The sequence below is a fragment of the Neltuma alba genome, unplaced genomic scaffold (genome assembly GCF_004799145.2).
Source record: "Neltuma alba isolate B1F8T4 unplaced genomic scaffold, ASM479914v2 tig00006708_pilon, whole genome shotgun sequence".
Classification (NCBI taxonomy): Eukaryota; Viridiplantae; Streptophyta; class Magnoliopsida; order Fabales; family Fabaceae; genus Neltuma; species Neltuma alba.
In genome coordinates, this window is record NW_021634552.1 from 20363 (window position 1) to 43364 (window position 23002).

Consider the following 23002-nt stretch of genomic DNA (forward strand, 5'->3'; position numbering starts at 1 on the left):
TAAATGGACTTGTATTCACTTATATGACAGTTTTTTTTTTCCTGATCCTCCACCGATCATTTTTCGCTCAAGCACATAAATGATCTGTCTATCTGTAATTTTGAACCTCTAGTTCCAAACGAATTTTTAATTCAACTTCTTAAATTTATAAAATGTTACTAGTCCTTCGACTGACGCCCTCTTCTCATTTTAGAACATTTGAAAAACAAATGATTAGCCCAAAAAAAAAATCAATCATGGCGGAATATAAAAGAGCCCGGTATCAAGCCGACAAGACGATGGCTTTCACTTCACGTTTATTTATAATGTAAAATCCACAGATACGCTTCCGCCAAATGATTAAGCCCCACATGCCTCCCAATTCAACCACAAATAAGATTCCATTAAAGTGGGTGGACGCCGTCCACCTTCCTGGACACCTTCAAAAAAAAAAGATGATTCTGTTTTAATTTTTTTACACAGAGCGAAAGCCGAATTACACGACTTATTCAATCTTCCATTCAATAGTCAATACCATAACAGAAAAGTCAATCTCATCTTAAATTTTTGGTACATGTGATCAACGTCGCACGATGCATCTCAGATTGAAACGATGGACGGCCTCGATCAACTTCATCGAATCTCTTTTTGGTCACCGTGGTCCAACAGGGCAACAAACGGCCCAGATCAAATCTTCTGGAGCTTCTCCGCTATGACCACCGGATTCGCTCGACTTATTTCTTCTCGGCCCACCGCCTTGAAATCGAAGCCACACCCGTGTTTCTCCGGATACCTGTGGACACCACAAAACGTAATCCCGCACTTGCACTTGAACCCGGTAAACCCGACCCTTTTACGACACGTGGCGCATCGGTTTGGTTGCGTCACCGGCCCATCTGGTACGGCGGCCGCCGGCGCCGGATCGACGCGTCCGCCACAACATCCGGCGCTTTCAACGCCTGCGGAGGAGGGAGGGCCTCCGCGGCCGGCGAAGGCGCAGGGACAGATGAGGAGGAGAGAGCGGTTTCGATGGTTGATTTCGTAGAGGCCTGCTGTTGCTCCTTGAGACAGAAATCTCTGTAGCATTTGGAGCAGAGGTTCATGGTGGCCGGACTTCCGAAGAAGCCGCAGTTGTTGGCGCAGAGCCGGTGGCCTTCGGATGTTTGGCATCGCTGCTCTTCCGCCATGTTGTTTCCCGCGCGCGTCAGGAGATGAGGTTGTGGATTTATTTTCTTGTGGCCAGGAACAAACAAAAGATGAATTTTGCCTGAAATTCTGCGACTCAGAATCCGCGAAGCTTTGACCTGCCGAAATTTATAGAAGAGAATGAAACGTGAGGGTCAAAACTGAAAAATCTGTCCGGATTCGTTAAAAATGAAGGAAAAATTGGAAAGGCAAACTTTCCATAAGCGGTAGAAAGGTTGGAACCAATTGCTGTGCAAAAAAAGAAAAAGAAAACAGACTGAAAACTGTTTCCGTTTCCCAGTATATCAACGTTTTAGCAGAAATCAAACAAACAAGAGTCTATAATAGGCAAAAGCTGCTGAATTAGACAAGAAGAAAGAGGAAACAAGATTGGAGAAGAAGGAAAAGAAAACAGTACCTGATCGCTACGAAGAAGTAGTAAGATTGCCCAGAAGGGAGTAAGGTGGAGGGGCGGGATGCAGGAGGAGGAGGAGCAGGAGCAGGAGGAGACAGGAAACACGAAGAAAAGAGAAGATAATGAATCTTAACAAGGAAGATTATGGAAGGGTCAGAAGTGAGATGAGAGAGAAAGAGGAAGAAACGCGAAATTGGGGAAATGAACAAGGATCATTTTCAGGTCACTGTTAAAGGCATAATAATAATAACTGATGGGGATGAAAATTGTGGATCAATAAACGCTTGAAAATTGGTAGAAGCGATAGGGAGGACAGGCTGGCCGTGATTGCGAAGCGCGCATTTAACTCTTATTTAAAGAAAAAATATGTGTTATCCCATGAAATAAATGACACGGGAAATTCGTGCGCCGTTCACATTTTCGTATAATATAAAGAATGATCCTATGGGGGATGAACGTGGAAGTTACGCCCGGTGAAAGATACAACCTTCGATGACCACGAGAAAAAATAAGTACTAGTAAGATGGAATGCAATACTCTCAGGCCAAAAAAAAATGATGGAATAGAATACTCAAATATGTTTGGTAAGCATCTGAAATGATTAGAAGAAGTGTGGGGGAAAAAAAAAAGGAAGAAGAAGAAGAAATGATTGGAAGATATTTTCAATAATTTTTTTGCCGGCAAGATATTTTTCAATAATTTGCTGCACGATGAAATTAATTAGCGAACGAAAACGAGAAAAACGAAAAAGAAAACCAAAATATCCGAAAAGAAAGTTAGGCCGATTAAAAGATCAAACTTGTTGCTAAACATGACAGGACGGCATTGTCCTTCATCCTCCTCCTCTTCTTCTGAGTAGCCAGAGGTGACCCAAAATGTCGAGAATGTTGGCGCAAGTTGGTTGAGGCATGAGGCGGTAAAATAATTGAAAATGAAAGATATTGTTATGAAAAGGCAAAAAAAAAGCTGCTTCTCTGGGCACGCACTGAAGCTCGTTCAAATTAACGGTCAGGGATTTTTTTGGGGGGGGGGGGTTTGACATCAGAGGGGAACGGAAGATAATGGGCTAAAGTCTGAGCTGCGAGTTTTCAATTGTGATTAAAATATATTTTTTTGCAAAGTGAAATCATTTCTCATATTTATTAATTTTCTCAAAATTACCTCTATGAATACTCCCTCAACTATAATCAAGTAGAAGAAGAGAGGGTATTAAGAAAGATGATTATGGTGTTTTAGGAAAAATGTGTCACTTTTCTTATAATTAACTAATTTACCTAACTTTCTTAATCTAATCAAATCAGTTAAATGGGTCTTACATTAAGGACTGGAGGAGTATATTATAAAATTATTTTTAAAATTATGATTTATTTTTTATTCAAATATCTTTAAATTATGTGTCACAGTTATCCTCCTCAGAATCCTAATCACTCCCAGAACTTCCCAACTTGCCTGGTGCACGATTCCATCTGTTTTGATGCGTTATTGCAGCCGACGCAGCTTGAAAGGGGAGCTTCTTTCCTCATCGTCCTCACGTCAAGCTTGCTCTGGAAAATTTTAATCTGGTGATGGAGGTCCCAAACTAGCCTGCCAGCAATATTCAGGGCTTTTCATCAAAAAACAAACCAAAAAAAAAAAATTCAGGGCATCATCACTTTTCATATTTCATCTTCTATGTTCTGGATATAAAACCGTCATTTATTTTATTTTTTATATTTATAATTTATTCTCAAACCAATTTAACTAGTTTATGAGTTGATACTAGTATACGATTCAATATTAGAGTGTTTTAAGGAAGTCATGTTGTATTTGTTATAATGAGTTTATTTTTTTAATTTAATCAAATTAGTTAACTAAATTTCATATTAAAGACTAAAAGTAGTATATTAAGATTAAATTATTCCTCCTTTTATGTCTAAAATATACATTTTTCTTCTAAAATCAGTTTTACAATTCTAGGCCATTTTAGTTAAGACTTAATATGCTGAATAAAATACTTAACCTTATTGTTTACCTCTGTACATTTTCATAAAAAAATTGCTAATAAATAAATGGGATAATTAATCCGCAAGTCCTTATAGTTTCAACGAATTTTGAATTAGGTCCTTATAGTTTTTTTTCTTTTTATCAGATCCTTATACTTTCACTTGTTTTTAATTAGGTCCTTGTATTTATTTTTCTTTTTATCAAATCCTTATAAGTTCATTTTATTTTTAATTAAGTCCCTGAATTTTTTATTCTTTATTTTATGAATTCTAATAGTATTATTATATAAACATAAAATAGTATATATTATTTAATATTAGTTTATAAACAATAATATTCTAAAGATATTGAATTATTATAATGATTTTAAATTTTTCAGCAAAAAATTAATTGTTCTAAAAAAATTTCCTGAATTAATTAATTCTATTATTTTTTATTACATAATTATTAATTTAATTTACTTATTAATATTTATATTTCATTATTAATCTATTTAATTAAGCTTATATTTAATTAATAAATAAAATTAAAACTACATGGACCTGATTAAAAATTTAATGAAATTATAAGGACTTAATTAAAAGAAAAATAAATACAAGGACCTAATTAAAAAAAGGTAAAAGTATAAGGATCTAATAAAAAGAAAAAAAACTATAGGGACCTGATTCAAAATTGGTTGAAACTATAAGGACTTACGGATTAATTAACCCTAAATAAATAAATAAATGTTACTTACTGTCAGGCTGTCAGCCAAAATAGGTCCGCCCCAATTGGGCCTGAACTTACCTCCTGTGTATTCTCATCCCATCTACCAAGCACTTCAGGTCAACGGTACCGGTAAATAGGAACGAATGGAATATATATAAGGAAAAATTAGAATGAAAAACATAAGGTGAATGTTATTTATGAGGGAGGGCCGTAAAAATTGAAATTATTTATAAGGATTAAATACTAAAATATAAATTTTAAAATGCCAAATTACTTTTAACCAAATTTTTTATATTTTCTCCCACATTCTATTTTAAAAGTAGTACAAATTTTTAAATTTTTCTAAAATAAATGGAATAAATATCTATTGGAACAATGACGTAAACATTGTTCAATTTTGCCAAAATTACAATCTTATTTTTAAAATCGATACAAACTTTAATTGAAATAAAAATTATATAATTTTAAGAAATCTTTAAATCTCTTATAATTTAATATATAGATGTGTGCGTATATATTAAAGCAGGGTTATGTATATAATTAAATAAAATAAAATTTTAAACAATTCAAAGAAATTTTTATAATTTCACTAAAAGAAGGAATTTTTATAATTTATTCTTATTTTAGGATAAATTTATTTTTATTTAAACATACCACTTTTTGTGTGTGTGGGAATTGGGTGGCTTTTCGTTTCCAAAAATAAGAAAAGAAAGATGGTTTGGTTTTGTTAAATGACCTTTAGGAGTGAGTCTTAAAATACATAGACATAATTCTAAACTTATAAATAATATGACTCATTTCGCATAATCTCATGAGATTTGCATGAAGTTGTTCATAATTTGTCATTTTATAGACATAATTCAATTTTTTATTAATATATTATGGTGTTTCAATTTTTGACATAATCTATGCAACATTTTATTTTAATTTCTTCATTTGAATATGCATAACTTGTTTTGATAAGATATAAAATGTGTTTAATTTTTTGTTTTGGTTAGTGGAGTTTATTTTATACTAAATCATATAAATAAAAAAAATAACCTAATGGTATAAACAGATAAACACATGTATGTTGATAATTAAGTGATATATTGATGATATAATTTTGTGAATCTTAATGGAAAATAAAAGTTAAAAAAAATCCTCTGGTGGAAGATTGATGGTTTTAATTTTGATGGAAAATAAATCTCATGTTATTTTTAAAACAAGATGTGGGAGAGATTGGGGGAGGGAACGTAGGAGGCTTGGTGAGGAGCAATTTAGTATGTTTAATTTTATATCTGGTCTTCGTAAATGATTATAATTTTGATGGTTCTACTCAGTAACTATCACTCTCTACGGATTTTTCTCTCTAATTTTTCCTATATGCATTTTCGTGGATGAAATTAATGATTGCCTGTTTGTTATTTGTTAATTATTAGTTATTAATTAATCAGTTGATTAATTAACTATATAGTTCAATACAAAGGCCAAAACAGACCAAGATAAATAAATGAATGACTTGATGACCTGCTGGTGCCACACAAACAGTGAAGATCAATACTCCTTCCAATTCTATTTATAAACTTTAGATTTGAAAAGGAATATGATTTATTTTATAAACTTTGATTTAAATTTGTCATAATATTTAATGCATTTTGCTCTTAATTATCTATCTCTTGTTAATTTTCCTACATCTATTTGTTCATTTATTACAGTGGCATGTATGAAAGTAAAAGTTTATTTCTAATCTATTGATTGTTTTTAACAAATTTTAACTTATTAATCCATGAATCATTGACTGATTATAAATACAAAATTAATTAAAAATTTATTCTCATACCAAATGTTACTCCTCTAATCTTATTTATAGGACAGAGAGAACTTTTTTTGGGATCTTATTTGTAAGTCATTTTATTAAATTTTTATCATGAATGTACTATATCGTCTTTTATTTAATATAACGCAGACAATTATTTTTTTTAAAGGTGTACTCCTCTTGTTCTATTTATAAAGCACTTCCTGCATGTTTCATACAGATCAGGAAAAACTTTAAACTTCGTTAACTTTCATTTAAAATTTGATAACTTTTCAACTTTATCCTTATTTAATATATAGGGTTAATTAATCCGTAAGTCCTTATAGTTTCAACCAATTTTGAATCAGGTCCCTATAGTTTTTTTTCTTTTTATTAGATCCTTATACTTTTACCTTTTTTTAATTAGGTCCTTGTATTTATTTTTCTTTTAATTAAGTCCTTATAATTTCATTAAATTTTTAATCAGGTCCATGTAGTTTTAATTTTTATTTATTAATTAAATATAAGCTTAATTAAATAGATTAATAATGAAATATAAAATATTAATAAGTAAATTAAATTAATAATTATGTAATAAAAAATAATAGAATTAATTAATTCAGGAAATCTTTTTAGAACAATTAATTTTTTTGCTGAAAAATTTAAAATCATTATAATAATTCAATATCTTTAGAATATTATTGTTTATAAACTAATATTAAATAATATATACTATTTTATGTTTATATAATAATACTATTAGAATTCATAAAATAAAGAATAAAAAATTCAGGGACTTAATTAAAAATAAAATGAACTTATAAGGATTTGATAAAAAGAAAAATAAATACAAGGACCTAATTAAAAACAAGTGAAAGTATAAGGATCTGATAAAAAGAAAAAAAACTATAAGGACCTAATTCAAAATTCGTTGAAACTATAAGGACTTACGGATTAATTATCCCTAATATATATTATACTTTATCTATACAAAGTCAACACAATAATAAATAAGGGGTAAAATTGTATATATATACACAAAATTTCTCCCAGCCCCCTGTAAATAGGAGTAAAAATTTTTTTTTCTCTTTGTCCTATAAATAGGACTAGAAGAGTACATATTTAATAGGAATAAATTAAAAAAAAATCTGAAAAAAATGATTATTGAATTTTAAAACGACAAATCAGGAATTACTACAAAAATGTATTGTTATTTGCTTTTTGGTATAGTCATTTTTTTTACAAATACAGTAATTAATACTAATATGAAATTTTAAAATTCAATAGTCATTTTTTTAGGATTTATTCTCAAATTAAAAAGTTGTTTTATTTTAATAAAAAATTAATATAATTTAAGGGTTTTTTTTGTCTTATATGAACCATTTCAGAACTATCTTATAAATAAGACCAAGAGTACATCTTAATATATTTGTCTCTTAAATTTATAATTTCTAATCTAAATTATTGTTATTGATTGCACCTAGAGTATTAAAAAGAGTTTTCATTAACCAGACTAATTTTAATATCGATTATTAAAAAATTTATTTAAAAATTAATCTAATTCATTTTTAATATATATACGTTATTTTTTTACCTATTATTTTCAGAACCCGGGTGTTTTTTTGGGAATTACAGGCCAGCATAAAATAAACATTCCCAACGTTAACGGCCCTGGTTCGTGGTCGGCGCAAATCCTCCATTGAAGTATTCAACCGTACGTGGGACTTGAAAGGAGCAGCGCGCAATCTTCATCTCAGAAGCCCCATGGAGCCGCAAGCTCCCGCCACCGGTGCCTCCGCTTCTTCCCAGCCTTCTGAGCCCTCACAGTCTCACCCATCGCAGCCTCCCGCGACTTCGCTCCCTCCCAATTCCTCATCAGCCCCTTCACTCTCTGCTCCGCTGCATTCTTCCCCAAACCCTAATCCTGTCCCGAACCAACCCCCTAACACAACCTCCAAAGCGCCTTCTCCTTCCCCTCTTCCGTCTACATCGGCACCCCCACAATCTCGCCCTCCCACCGCATTCAACAGAAACTTACCGCAGCAACCACAGCAGCAGCATTATCCGCACTTCTCTTCGACTCTCTCTTCACTTCCTCCTGCATCTTCTGCTCCGGTTGGTTCTGGGTCTTCTTATTCGTCTGCTGGTTCACCGTCGATTTCCGGGCCTTCTGCACCAAGGGGCGGCATGGCGATCGGTGTTCCCGCCCACCACCAGAATCCGTCTCCTCCGTTTTCATCCTCTTTCGGGCAGCATTTTGGAGGGTTGGGACGAACTGGAGTCAACATCACTGACTCGACCCCTAATTCTACCGCTGCTCCGGTAGGTCGTGTGTATCCGGGAATTATACAATCTTCTTCGTTGGCTGCGAACGAAGAGATGCGATATCTTTTATTACTTATTGTTTAAGTATCTAAGAATTAAAAATATAAATAAACTATCTTTGAATATACTAATACACTTGTCTTCTTTTGACCCGCTGGTGGCCATTTCTTAAGAGCTGGGAACATTTGTAGCTTTTTAAGCTTTGATTCGATGTCGCTGTTTAGGTCAGAGCGCCCACGCAAGGAATGGGCATGCTAGGATCTCTCGGTTCAAGTTCTCAAATGCGACCAGGTGGAATGCCTACACATCAACACCGACCCATCCAATCATCTCTTAGAGCACCATCTGCCCAAAGTAATCAGTCCACTGGTTCACAAGTTAGTATATGGGTTTACTTTGTTTCTCCATGTCTGCACTGGCTGTGAAGATGAAATTTTTGGTGAAGAGAACTGATGTTGAGCTGTATTATTCCGTTTATTGATAATTTGACGCGCATACCTCAAGGTAAACATTAATCAGGCATAAATTTGGGTAAAAGACACTAAACAGATTGCCAAGTCTTATTTAACTGTTCACGTGTGACCTAGTGTTTTTGTGAACCTATCAAAATGGTGGAAGACTTGCTATCTTTGAGTGCAATTAAATTATGCTGTTGTTGGCATTGCAACTTGGGTCTATGCATTTTCTAGTTAATTTGTAATTAGGTATAGATTTGTCGAGGTGTTATCATTGGCTTTTTAGACATTTGAAGGAAAAACGTGCTGTTGATTCACCTACTCCTATATTTTCTGTAGAGTTTCCAAGGTCCTGGACTCATGAGAGCCTCATCGGTGGGATCACCTGCTTCACCATCTGTAAGTGCATCACAAGGCATGCAGTCACTTAATCAGCCTTGGCTGTCTTCTGGAACACCAGGGAAGCCTCCTCTACCATCTGCTTCTTATAGGCAACACCCACCATCCCTGCAGCAAAGGGCACACATACCGGCCCAGCAACACTCAACACCAACAGCATCACAGCAACAGCAACACCAACCTTTGGCATCAAACCAGTTGCAGGATCATTTGGGGCAGCAAGTTCCATCTTCAAGGGCGCTTCATATGTCTCACCAGCAGCAGAATACAAAAGTACAAGGACCTGGCAATCAAAAGCCTACTACTCTTGCGCCATCACAACCCAGTGCAGTTCAAGCAGGGATTCAGAATCGAACATCTAATGTAGATGCTGATGAATCATGTAATAGAATTCTGAGCAAAAGAACTATTCATGAGCTAGTCAGTCAGGTAAGTCACACTGATCTCTTAAGTTGCTTCATAAATTACATTGCTGAAATTCAAAACGAAATCTCTTTTAGACTAAGATGTTGTCCGTACATTTAAAATTTCGTGAGAAATGTGTTAAAGTGTCCTCATCAAACAGCATTATTTAATTGGAGTACATAAAGCCACTTTATTTCATGGTTACAGACTTCTGGCTGTTCTCATTGAGTTTGAACGGATCGGTAGTAAATATTCTAACCTCTGTGCGAATCATATTATTATCTCTGGGTTTGTCCAGGTTAACTATCTCTTGAATTACTTAAAGGTGTATCCTATTGATTCTTACTAGTTAAGAGCGTGTTGAATGCTTAGATATGCACAATTTTTCTAATACAGGATACCAGGATGTAGAGGAGTTAATAAATTTATCAGTCTGTGGTTACCTGAATTCCCACATCCAATGTTGTTATTGGAACTGTGTTGTTCATGAGTTGATTAGATTGTCAAGGATGGTTTTTCAGATTGCCTATATGTATCAGGGGTAGCTGGAATTTGGGCTGGAATCACTAGAATTGTTCAACTTCATACCTGGGAAAGTGTAAAACTTTCACCCATTCTTTAACATAATAGAGAAAAGTCACAATTCACAAATATACAGTGTACTAGTCGTAGCTATCCCTCATTTACTCGCCCTAATTGCAATCACATTAATTAATTAATTAATCAGCACATATGTATATAATTTAATATATTTTACTTAATTTATTCGGAGTAGTAGTATGTTATAAGCCAACTCCTTTTGAACTCTATTTTTGACAAAGTTTTACTCTACCCTGTAAATTTCAGATCTTTAAATTTAATTATCGAGCTTTTTCTCTATATGCCAACAATCCAGAAAACTCTTGAGAACTGAATCTTATTTCATTGATCTCTTCTAGGTACAATTCATTGTTGATTATCTGAGTACAAATCATCTATAAAATATAACTCTTGAATTCAGTCCAACATATATTCGTACTGACGTGCATGTCCCCCCGCCCCCCTCTCTGTGAAACGTATCTTATTTTATGGAAGCACAAGTATTTAGTTACACTAGAATCGTTAAGCTGTTAAAAATTCCTTTTTCTAGCTTTGCTTGGTTAAGGATCCATGAAAGAATCAGTCTTGGACAAAACGTGGCTCTGCATTCACTTTAACATTCTGAAATAGTCACTATTTTTTTATGATCTTGGGATCCCTTATGATTATCAAATGTACTTATGTTCATGGATTTTGAAGTTCAATATATAATCTGACGGGATTTGCTTCTCAAAACGCTTTCTGATTGATATATTCGTTTGATGAATTAACTACTTTATTGGCAGGTTGATCCATCAGAGAAGCTGGATCCTGAAGTCGCAGACATTCTTGTGGATATAGCAGAAAATTTTTTAGAATCTGTAAGCTTTTGGATTTAGTTGGTGTTGGTTTAAATTTTTGTATTTAGCCGAAACTTTTTAAATCCCCCTCTCTACTACCATGCCAATATAAGAGATTGAAATAATCGTTCTGTTCCTCCCACGTATTGTGTGAAATATGCTTTATGTAGTTTTCTATTTGGGTGCTTTCTCTCTTGTTTAGGCCTTAGGGGTGGCTTTTTCCCTTTACATGATGATAATTTCAGCTGGTAGGTTTTCTTCAATAAAACTCTTGTACAGTAATAGGGGTACATGACGAAGTACCCTTTCTTCTTAATGCAACTGAATCAAGAGCAGTTTGCATCAACTTTAAAATAAGCATTGTTATTTTGTGTGAGTGTGTGTGTGCGCGCGCGCATTTTCCCTATTGATACTGAGGCTCCTTTGAGTTCCCATGTTGGTGGATATGGATAAAGCATATATTTCATTCTTTTGCTGCCTTAATGTATATGTTGAAGTGGCGACCAAACTCAACAACCCATCCCCTCATTTTTTTTGAAAATGCCCCAATATTCATAAAGCTTATAGACATCTATATTATGTTATCATTATTAATTATCGTTTTCTTTACCTTGAGCAGATCACTAAATCTGGTTGCTCACTTGCCAAGCATCGGAAATCAACTATGTTGGAAGCAAAAGACATACTTCTAAATTTAGGTTGGTTGGTTAGAGAAATTCTCTGCAGTCTGATTCCCATTTGATCACATATCCAGTAGCTAATTGTACATGGGCATCTTTATAGAGAAAAATTGGAATATGTCACTTCCTGGATTTGGTGGCGATGAGATTAAAAGCTATAGAAGACAGGTAAGTGATATTGTTGGCTACGTAAAGTTTAGTAATGTAAGTTTTCATTGGTTTATTTTGGTCTTTTTACATGTTATTAACTTCATAATCTTGACTCTCTCATTTTGTGGCTTTGAAGCTTGCTAGTGATATTCACAAGGAGCGTCTTGCAGCTGTAAGTTTAAGTTTCTCTTCCTTCTTATTTGGAAAGGCAAACAATATCTAGTAGCGTGTTGTGTGTTTTGCAAAATGCACGCACAAAGAATTGCATGTCGTGTGTTATGTGTTTAGTGACTAGCTTTTAAATTAGCTCTTCACTTCGTGTTTTTGATTTAATATTTCTTTCTTTATTATTATTTTGAAGTTTGCCTGCATTTTTTTTTGGGTCCATATTTCGAATTACTCCTTGCATTATGAAGATTATAGCTGGGACCTTTCCTTGCCCTTGTAATCATTGGTGCTTGATGCTTGTTGGGTTTCATGTGTGGCTAGTAACCGCTATGGTCTGGGTACATCATCATTACTTGTAAACCAGGCAATCTTTGTCCACCAAGCCAACCCTTAATAAAGGGATTACGTTGAAATTGAATAAAGCCTTTGACTAAGATTAAAAAATGGAAATTAACATATCCTTTTTCTTTTTTTTTTCAATTTTCTAGCTGGTCCTTATAATCCTAAAGTTTGTAAACCCCCTAGTTATATTTTTCAATGGCTACAGAGCTAGCCCTTGGAGTTTGAATGTTTGTACCCCAATTCCTGTGATATCGATGTGTTTTGATGCTGCAACTGCAAATGTATTTGATGATGTGGAGGGTTAAGTGTACATGTGAAGCATCATTATTTAAGTTCGCTACATAATAATAATTGATCGGTTTAGTGGCAAAAGAGAAAAAGCCACATTGCGTCCACAGCCTTTTTGAACGAGTAAACACACGGCAAAGATGAAGAGAAAATGCAGAGAAATAAGTCTGGGAAGAAAACCTTAGAAAATGACTGGGTATCGATGCCAATCAATAGCGACATTATAGCCATATTTGTTGAGGTGCTACTCTGTAATACAGAACCCCATCCCCTTGTATTTCCTTTTTCAGTTTGGCAGTGTTAGTCTCTTGAATAATGAACTAAATAAAGTGAACTCCTTGGTCTTCTTGGGAGCTTTATCCACTGTTTCTGAATTTAGAGAGTGGTTTTGGTAAGAAGTGCAGCTGATTGACAGGGGATGTGTAGGAAAATGGCATTGAGGGATTTATAAAAGCTCCAGATATGCGAACTCCAAGAATGGCAAGTTTCAGAGATTATGGGTGTCATGAAATGAGAAAACGCAAGCGTTTTAATTGAAACTAGTGGGGAAGATTGAGTTATGATGGTTGCAAAGGTGATGTTAGGGGAGGGCCTTCTCTTCAGCCGGCTCTGCTTAGGAATATACTTTTAAGAGGAATGGTTCAGTTTCACCAGGAAGAAAAAAAGGGTTCTTGATCTTCCTTAAGCAGTTCATGTAACTAACGAGCCATCGTCAAGATTATGTGGCAAGAAGTGGGTGAGAGAAGAGCAATGTGTAATGCTAAACCAAAACCAAGTGTTCTAGCAATTATGAAGTTGAGGGTTCAGAATCAAATGAGGCCAACTTCCAGAGTATATGAAGAGATATAGAAGGAAGGAGGACACTTGGATCCAGATCTGTATTGAAATTCCATTTCAGTTTTACGTTACCCCTAAGCCAAATACACAATCAGTAATGGCTTGAACCGAGATTTGAAACAAAATTCGACTTCAGTTTTGCATTGCTCCTAAAACAATGACACAATCAAATACAGGCTTGAACCCAAATCAATTAACCAGCGAAGGATACATGATGTATTATGGAAGAAATGTGGTTTCCCCCCTCTCCAACTCACCTAGCAACTTTTTCTTGTGCGGTCAACTCACGTGACTAGGCTGCCCTGCATACAGTTAACCCTCCAGATCATCAAATCTGTTTATACCATATAGATATGCCAACATCAGTGGGGTTAGGATGCAAAAGTTTGAGGTTTTGAGGACTATGTAACCATTGAAAAATACAAGGATGGGCTTTTACAACCTTTGGACCTGTTTGTAAATCGAGGTCAACTATAGGAACCTAGAAATGAATTTTCCCATTAAAAAGTACAATGATTTTCTTGGTAATATTAAAAATCTTAATGATATGATTGTGTTGTTATGTTGGTTATTTTCTGGCAGATAAAGAAGTCGATGGTAGCAACAGAGGCCGCACACCATAAGGGCTCTGCTGGCCAGGCAACTGGTGGTGTTAAGGGGACTCAAGGAAAGACACCTGGAAATGTCTTTAGCTCGTCTGCTTCTAAGAATTCATGAGGTGCCTGAGGTATCGGTGCTTTGTGCCATAAGATTCTATCAGAGAGGTACCTCTGTGTGCCATGCATAAATGGCATCTATACCCTTCTGGCTATATGAAGTTCCGTGCAGATTCAGGAGTCCACTATTGTGAAGTTTAGCTTTGAAATTGCGCCATGCTGTGGAGTATAAATGCTGTGGAATGCAATGATTGCTACATTTAATGCTGTATAATGCAATGACTGCTACATGTCTTTGATACCAGGTGATTAAAATTATACAAGTGTAATACACTTATAGTGAAAAGTCAATTATTACTGTCATGTTTACATGATTCTTCCACTATCAGACGCTCTGGTCAAGTTAGTTGGAAATGCTGGGACTTTCCCTCTAATCTCAAAACTTCTCCAACATAAGTTGCTTGGAGGGTCATGAGAGTGCAAAATGTGTATTAGTTAGTTTGTTAGTTATTTGTAAAAAATAGGTTTTATCTTTCGTAGAGTGTCTTTGTTTATCATGTGTATTAGTCAGAACTACTATTTAATAAAATTTTTAACATGTGTAATTATTATAAAGATTATTTTAGAAAAAATGGATAGATATGAGAAACAAACTAGATTGGGATTTTGTATTTAGAACTAAATTTAATGTCAAACTAACTCTTATGTTAAAGATTGGAGGTAGTAATTTTTAAGCATCTTTTAATATATTGTTCCCAATCTTGTGTAACCTTCACGCTGGGTTAGTTTGTTTCCAACTTGCAACTTTGATTTGCAAAATATTGTGCTATTAGATGTTTTTAGGAGATCTTGCAGGATAAGTTTTAGAGTAAGGGGGGCATAAGAAGAGTTTGGATGCACGGGGTGGTAGAACAAATGAGATGATCTTATTATTATCATGATCATCATCATCGTTGTTTAGAAAAACGCTCAAACGAGTCCTGTGGAAAGAAAATCACGACCTCCCCATACTTGGAAGGCATCTTTGCAATTAGTGTAATGGGCCAAACACAATGAGATGGCCTTGTGAAATTGCATGATTGCTGTCTGCCTGGCTCTAGTTGATATAGTCCGTGCCCGGGGTCAACAACTCATATGACATCAACCTCGGTGGTCATGTTGACCTGTGGAGCTGCCATTTCCTCTGGCACCCGTTGTCCCAGCCTCGTGGGGAAAAAACGAGTCGGGGTAATTATTGGGTCTTGTTAGTGTAAGTGATAAAATTTGCTTAATGCATGTCTGTTTGTTTATTATTGGTTTTTCTGGGTTTTCCAGATTTTAAAAAGTCGATGTGTTTTGTCAGTCATACTTCTTGTGGTACACAGAACCTCCTTCCTACGGTATTAACTCCAATTTAGGCCCCGTGATATATTCAATTTTGAATATCTTTGTTATATTTTTTCTTGAATTAAAAAATTCTATCATTTATTAGCTTGAATTATACGGAACTCAGAAACTTCTACGCTTGCGATAGTATTGGATATCTTAATGATGAAGATATATCGAGTTAGGAGAATCCTAACCTCATTCGTGCGACGTTTTAGGTTTCTATAGTGCACATAAATTTTTAATATTAAGAAATAAGTAGTTACGTTATATATATATATACTTGAATTATTTTTATTTTTTTTGAATAATACGTTTTTTTTAATATTTTTATCGCAGGAATATTTTTTCATTAGGTTGGGGAAAATCAATAGGTGGTTGTATTTTAAAGGAGGCGCAATGCATCAAGCCAATGGGGCTTCATGTAAAGCCACGGGCGGCATTGTCATGTCTTGCCGGTGTGCATTACCAATGTGATGTGTTAAAATTGATGACAGATTTCGGAATATTTTGCAGACCCCAATTGAAATCAATAATTTGCTGTCGCTTGCCCCTTTGATCTTTGCTTCCTTCCTTTCTGCTCTCATTCTGTGGCGATAACATGAGACTAGGTGCATGTTTGGAGCCACGTTTAAGTGGCTTTTAAGTAGCTTTTGGCTTTTAATATGTTTAAGTGAGTTTGGAAGAGGTTAAAAAATCAAGAGCTTATGCCAAAATCACATACTAAGCCAAAAGTTAAAAATTGCAGCTTATAGAATTGGAAAAGTAGAGAGAGAAAGACAAAATGTGAGTCCCATTTTTTTTATTCAAACAAACTTATTTTTACTCAATCATAATCTAAACAATTTTTTTACCAATCTTACTTTTACAAACTACTCCTCCGGTCCTAATTATAAGACCCAATTGACTTATTTGAGGAGATTAAGGAAGTAAGTTAAGTTGGTTATTTATAATAAATAAGTGTTGTTATTCCTAAAATATCCTTGCTAATTAAGTATATTAGCTAAAACTATCATTATTAGAAGGATTATCTTGGAAAAAAATGCATAAATATAAAAGAGAAAATGAATTGAGTCTTATAATTAGGACCAAATAAAAAGTCAAATTGGGTCTTATAATAAGGACCGGAGGAGTAATTTTTTTAAACTCCAAGCCAAACACAATTCATCTTATCCAATTTAACTTTTACTCAATTTTATTTTTTTTAAAAGTCAGATTAGAAATAAGCTGTTTTTTTTTATCACCAATCCAAATGGAGCCTAGGCATGCAACTTTCACGAGCAGGTCTTGCGCCACGTAGGCATTTCCCATTTGTTTCTCAATTAGAACCTGTCTGGAGTCAGTCATCAAATGAGGTTTTGTTTGTTCTTCATTCGTTTTCAGGTCTCATTCTATCATGCGTGTCATATATATGCATGGTTGATGTAATTTATAATTGATTTGCATTATGAAAACTTATTCTCTGTCCTCAACTGTCAACTTCTACTATCAGTTCTTTTTATTTAGTCATTAAAATTAACAAGATTCATTTACATATATTGAAAAGAAATCAAATGTTGGAGGAAGGGGTGGAGTTCGATTGGAAAGAGGTGATTTCAATGAACTTACTCCATGGATGATAATTGCTTTATTGCTTCTCAACCAAAAGTCCTCCATCTTGAATATTCTACCAAAAAAAAAAAAGTCCTCCATCTTGAATAGGTCTAAATAGTACTTTTTTATTTTAAAAAAAAGAAAAAAGAAATGTACCAGAGCACAACCTATTATTTGTAGGTTCCTTGTCCCTTTAGCGTCACGGTTTGGTGATAAATCTTTGCTATCCTTTTCTTTGTTGACTTAATTTACAGCTAATTTGCATTTCGGAAAACTCTTGAATTGCGTATTTTGATGTCTTGCTTTCAAACTTCCACTTGTTTTCTATTGGTTAATTCATCTGTTCGCATCATCTGCTCATATTAAACATTTTTTATAAAAAATTTTAAAAAAAAATTAACGCAGGCATTATTTTTAAATTAATCACGTCACTTGACTTATTTGTGGTCACTTGATCTTGTGATGTTATGCCATTTATTTAATTGTTGAAAATATTGTACAAAAATTTGTATATTTTCAAGTTTTATATTTTTTAATAAAAAAGAGATCATTTTATTGATTCGCAAAAGAAAGTGTTACAAAGTACAGAGAAAAACGTACAAAACAGTTTATAAAAGAACCAACAAAAACAATAAGGACAAAACAGGGTCCACCAAAAAATAGAAAACAAGGTATAAAGCTTCAACACGTTCCAAGCCTTTGTCAGTGAGTTTTATGTTGGAAGCAACATTTTTATGGGAAAATACTGTGTCCTGGTTCAGAAATTGAGACAGTCTTTTAAAGAAAAATTACAATCAAATCCTATAAAAAAAATAACAAAATAAATTCTAAAAGTTGTTATTTTTTACTGTAAGACTTGTCATTACAAGTTATTCGGATTATTATTGAGATTTTTTAGTAATTATTTTTTTTATTGTAATTCTCTCGAGGGAAAAAAACCTTTAAAAAACCACTAGAGCCTAGGAGAATGCCAAATTTTATTATATGTGTTTCTGCGGGTTTGAACTTATTCATTCCAGATCGAATAAAGCCCGATCAAAATTTAGGCCTACCTAGATCAACTGGTGTAAGATATTCTGTTTGTTTTTTTTATAAGTGTGACAACCGCTCTTTCAAAACCATTTTAGATTAAATCCAACAATTTATTTGAATGATTAACCATGATAGAAAAGAATAAACCTTAAAATTTTAAAATCGCTATCATGGTTAAAAGAAATAAACTTATAATAAGAGTAACATCGATCGTTACCCTGGGCCTTGGACTTCCAGAGTCCAGAAATATCATTCAACCATTAGCCCAAACCAAACTTATATTTCCAACCATACGAATTGATAAATCAGTTTAATATAAACTATAGAGCTCATTAGTCAAAAGTCAACACACTCAAAAGAGCATTACATGCAGAGTCTAAAATGTCTCGGACCTCCTCACGGCCCTATCATACCAGATAGTAGTAATTAAAAGTATTATTTTATATCATGATAGTAGATGAGCCCTATGTGGCAATATATAACAAGTCAGCACATAGAACAAAAGCAGGGAGGCTATACAAGCTAATCAGCACACTATGCTTCCGGAGCCTTCCCTGATGGGCCACCACCTGAACTATCGCCTGAAAATGTTAAACCACGGGGTGAGACAAATGCCTCAGTAACCAACTTTCCAACTCATCATACATACTAACATGTGCTCGTGAGGTGTCAAGTGGGACAGTTATAAATTCTCGAGAACTATAGATATATCCATAGAAATATAATTTCAATCATCCAAACCCTCACTATGGGGGCCAACACACAAGCCACATAAGTCTATCCCTCACTTTGGGGGATCAATCAACCATATGGGCCTATCCCTCACTTTGGGGGACGAATAAGAAGCCACAAAGGCCTATCCCTCACTATGGGGGACGAAAGAAGAAGCCAACCAATGTGCACCAATGGCGGCCTTACCACGTGGTAGGATAGGACTCAATCCAAAATCCAAATAACAACCAATCATTCACAATATAATAAAAATGTCTCAATCTTTTCTCAGTATAATCCATAAGATATAAATCATATATCTTTTCCAAACTTCTCAATCACAATTCCAAAAATCCCACAAGACAATTTTCATAGCTCAACAGATATAATATATTTACTCGAGTTCCAAATATCAAATATTATTCTAAAAATAGCAAAATACTCACAAACAACATATTAGCACATATAACAAGTGGAAAGTGGTTACCTCTCGCCAAAGCAATACTAAGGATTACCACAAGGTCAATCCTTTGCTCAACCAATAATTAATCTACACAATTAATATAACCACATATTAATATAAATTAATTAATTAAGCTTCTCTATATTATTTAAATTTTTACTCTAAATTCCCGCAACTCTCCTAACTCAAAAATTATTTATTTACCACCTCCAAATTATTTACCTTAATAAAAAGGATTTTTCATAATTTCCAAATATAAAATTACTATGTTCTAAATTCTAAAAATCTTCATTTAAGTTTAAACCTCAAAATCACACTATCAAAAGTTCAATAATACTTCAAATATTTATAACTAAATAATATGATCAAAACTTTAATGGTATAACTACCATATATATATTTCCATAAATAATAAACTTTTTAGCTACAATAATTATTTTAAAACCTCCAGTCACCCAATAAATAAAAATAAACCAATTAAAACCTCAATAATATATCAAACAATCCAAATAAATTATTTAACTTAAATTTAATCGGTAAAAATATGGTATATCTCATACATAACAGATTTTCTACTAAATAAATTAATTTTAAATACTAAAACTAGCAAATAGAGAAATCTAAACCGATTAAAATTAACAACTCATTTACTTCTAAATTTCTATAGTCATCTTTTGTCAAAACTCAATACTTATATCATATATAAGTCTCAAAATTTTCTCCAATCATGATAGTAATAACGTAAATAGGAAGCTTAAAATATACATGAAATATTTATAAAGAAAGTTTGATGAAAAGAGATAATTTCATGTACCTAAAATATCTTCAAAGCTTGCCCTCTGCTTCACCGGTATGATTCTCTCGCTCACACACACTTCCTCTCTCTCTCTCTCCCTCTCTCTTGCTCCTTCTTGCGCCTGCCGTGGAGGGGGAAATGGGTTGTGGGGGGTATTTAACACCCCCACACAATTATTGGGGGAGGGGTTTTTGTCAAACCCACACCCCACGTTTCCACGCCCCCTCCCCTAAATTCCACGCCCTCTCCAACTTTCCACCGAAAATCGGTGGAAAGTTGGACTTTTGTTATTTTTTTTTATAATAAAATATTATTATATTATATTATATTATATTATATTATATTATATTATTCAATTACTTTTTTTTTTTAGGATATTACAATAAGCAAGATTAAACTCCATCATATAGATCCAAAAAAATTAGTTAAAGATAATAAATAGATAGAAATTAGAAGTTCTTTCTTTAAAGTATCTTTATTTATAAAAGAAAAAGAATATGAATGGAGAGAGATGATTGTTTTAGAAATGAGATGATAAGTATATTCGTTATTAAAATAAGTAATTAATAGAGGGTAAAATAGAAAATTTACAATCAAAATTTAAGACAACTTGCAAATATTATTTATATCTAGAGACAAAAAAAAACAGTTGTTGCTTATAAAAAAGAACAAAAAGATTATATTTTCACTTCATAATGCGGTGAGCTAATGTTCTGATTTTCATGAATAGAGATATCCACACTTAATATTTGATAGTGCCTTGTACAATCCCCTTCAATAGTAAAGTATCTTTGCTTAGAAAAAAAGAAGAAGAAGAAGATAATTTTAGTATATTGCCCATAATGCATGTGGAGATAAAAAGGATGGGGACAAATTTAAGGTAAAATATTTGAAGGGCAATGTGCTGGAAAGGAAAGAAAAGAAATTTAACCTTAAAGAATAATTAATTGTTAAGATTTAATGCAAGTGGTGATGGAGAGCTAAAAAGGCATCGAATTAATTAGTGAGTTGAGCACAAACATATCTTGAACGAAAAAGTAGATATTCATCTGTTTCTATTTATAAAGTAGAAAGAGAAGAATTTTTTTATTCTGTTTATATGTCATTTTATTAAATTTGTAGTATAAATGTACTATTTTATGATTCATTTATTACAGTCTAGATAATTATTTTTTTAAAATGAGTATATAATAAATAAAGATAAAATTAAAAAGTTGTTATATTTTAATTGAAAGTTAACATAGTTTAAAATTTTCATTAATATGTGTAAAATATATTAAAAATGTTTTATAAATAAGATAAAAGAATAACAAAATACGAATTTAGAGTGTTACGCGCGTTAACTTACGGAAAGAATGACACATGATAGGTGAGAAATGAGCTGGGCCGATAATATGTCACGTGCACGCACATGCAGGAGACGATTAGATGAATGCATGTGCGTTTTTCTGCCGTGGGCCTCCTCATTTAATAAAATTATATTGCCTCATTCGATTCTTAACATAAAGAGACGTTTGATTTTTATCTAATTTTAAATATAAAATATTAATCTATCTTTTTTTTTATATTTATTTATTTATTTTAAGGTAATTTTTATAATAATAACAATTCTAATCAATACACTTGATTAATAATGATGTTTTGCTGAAAACAACATCTGTTTATTATAAAAAACTAATATAACTAATTTTTTTAATTTACTCAAATTAGTTTACTAACTCTTATATTGAGGATACGGGGTAAAATGATTGTAATTTGATGAAAGGCCAAAAGCGGACGGATTTCAATGAATTATGCAATCTCCTAAGAATCTTAAATGCACGTGGCGTAGAAAATTAAACCGACATTCACGGACTACTGCGAATTAATATTTGATAATTGATGATTAAAGCAAAGTAACAGAAATGAAAAGGAAGAAAAGGAATTAAACCGAGGTGCTCCCCGGGCCGGGTGATAAGAAGCGTGGGTGCGTGTGGTCGAAATGACGCGATTGATTGATGTGCAAATATGAATAAAACAAGCAGGATGAGACGTGGGATTAGATGCTGCGTCATCCACGTCCCCGGCTTGCAAATGAAGTTTAGAAGGGAATAAGGAACCCAACCAAAGAGATTAGGCTAAATCAGTTCATACATTATCTTAAACAAGTTATTATTTTCCGGATGAATACAAAGATGCTTGGCGGGGTTAAAAACTAAGCATTCACGGCTCGACATTGCTCCGTGTATGCATATATGCTCTGCTCTTATATTTGTACCGATTTTTTAATAAATGAAAAGAATAAAAATGCATCGCCCAACGTGGTTCCACGTTAGCTGGAATTCTTATCCTGTAATGTCTTTGTCGATTCCGTAATCCCCTAAAACAAACACACTGCTTACGCGTCATTGCTCTCTGCTTCTTTCCCAACTTAACGTTGCCTTCTTTGTTTTTAACTAACTCCGCCCTACGTTTTCATTTTGTCCCTTCTTTACTCACTCCGTTCATTGCCGTAATGACCCGGTTTCAATCCATTGAAGTTATAAATAACTGCCCACCATTATCATCATCTAATTAATCATTCTTTCCCAAAAACAAAGTACAAGTGAAAAAAAATATTTTGAACGATTAATTAAAAGCTCTTATTAATTGTTGTGAGAACGATAAAATAAATATAAATTTTACCTAAAAGGGGAAAAAAGTAGAAATCGCGGAATGTGGATTTATAACTGCAACACGCATTTCCGTCCTTCTCCGGGTGCAACTGCCAACTGGGCCATCAACTAACGATCCAGGGGGTCCAATGATAGCTAGACACATGTCCTGCGTTGATTGCTCCGGCCTTCTCCACCAAACCAAGCCATCATCTTTTATTTTTCCTGGGCGTGCTTCG

At 33.6% G+C, this 23002-nt stretch overlaps 1 protein-coding gene and 1 pseudogene across 1 annotated transcript; one reads left to right on the top strand and one right to left on the bottom strand.

Annotated features, from left to right (window-relative positions):
• Window positions 1–279: 279 nt before the first annotated feature.
• LOC114750953 (zinc finger A20 and AN1 domain-containing stress-associated protein 4-like) lies at window positions 280–1431 on the bottom strand (annotated as a pseudogene).
• A 6269-nt stretch (window positions 1432–7700) lies between these two features.
• LOC114750950 (transcription initiation factor TFIID subunit 12) lies at window positions 7701–14740 on the top strand. The gene is made up of 8 exons (XM_028939594.1): window positions 7701–8369; window positions 8597–8749; window positions 9167–9655; window positions 10996–11070; window positions 11669–11747; window positions 11833–11897; window positions 12016–12051; window positions 14097–14740. Exons 1-8 carry the CDS (start codon window positions 7812–7814, stop codon window positions 14229–14231), a joined length of 1590 nt encoding a protein of 529 aa, XP_028795427.1. The 5' UTR covers window positions 7701–7811; the 3' UTR covers window positions 14232–14740.
• Window positions 14741–23002: the final 8262 nt, after the last annotated feature.

Bases quoted from the DNA above. Each gene is read 5' to 3' on its own strand.
- LOC114750950 (XM_028939594.1), top strand. From the start codon at position 7,812: ATGGAGCCGCAAGCTCCCGCCACCGGTGCCTCCGCTTCTTCCCAGCCT. The intron at 8,370-8,596 runs GTAGGTCGTGTG...GTCGCTGTTTAG, and splicing joins CTAATTCTACCGCTGCTCCG to GTCAGAGCGCCCACGCAAGG. The intron at 9,656-10,995 runs GTAAGTCACACT...CTTTATTGGCAG, and splicing joins TTCATGAGCTAGTCAGTCAG to GTTGATCCATCAGAGAAGCT.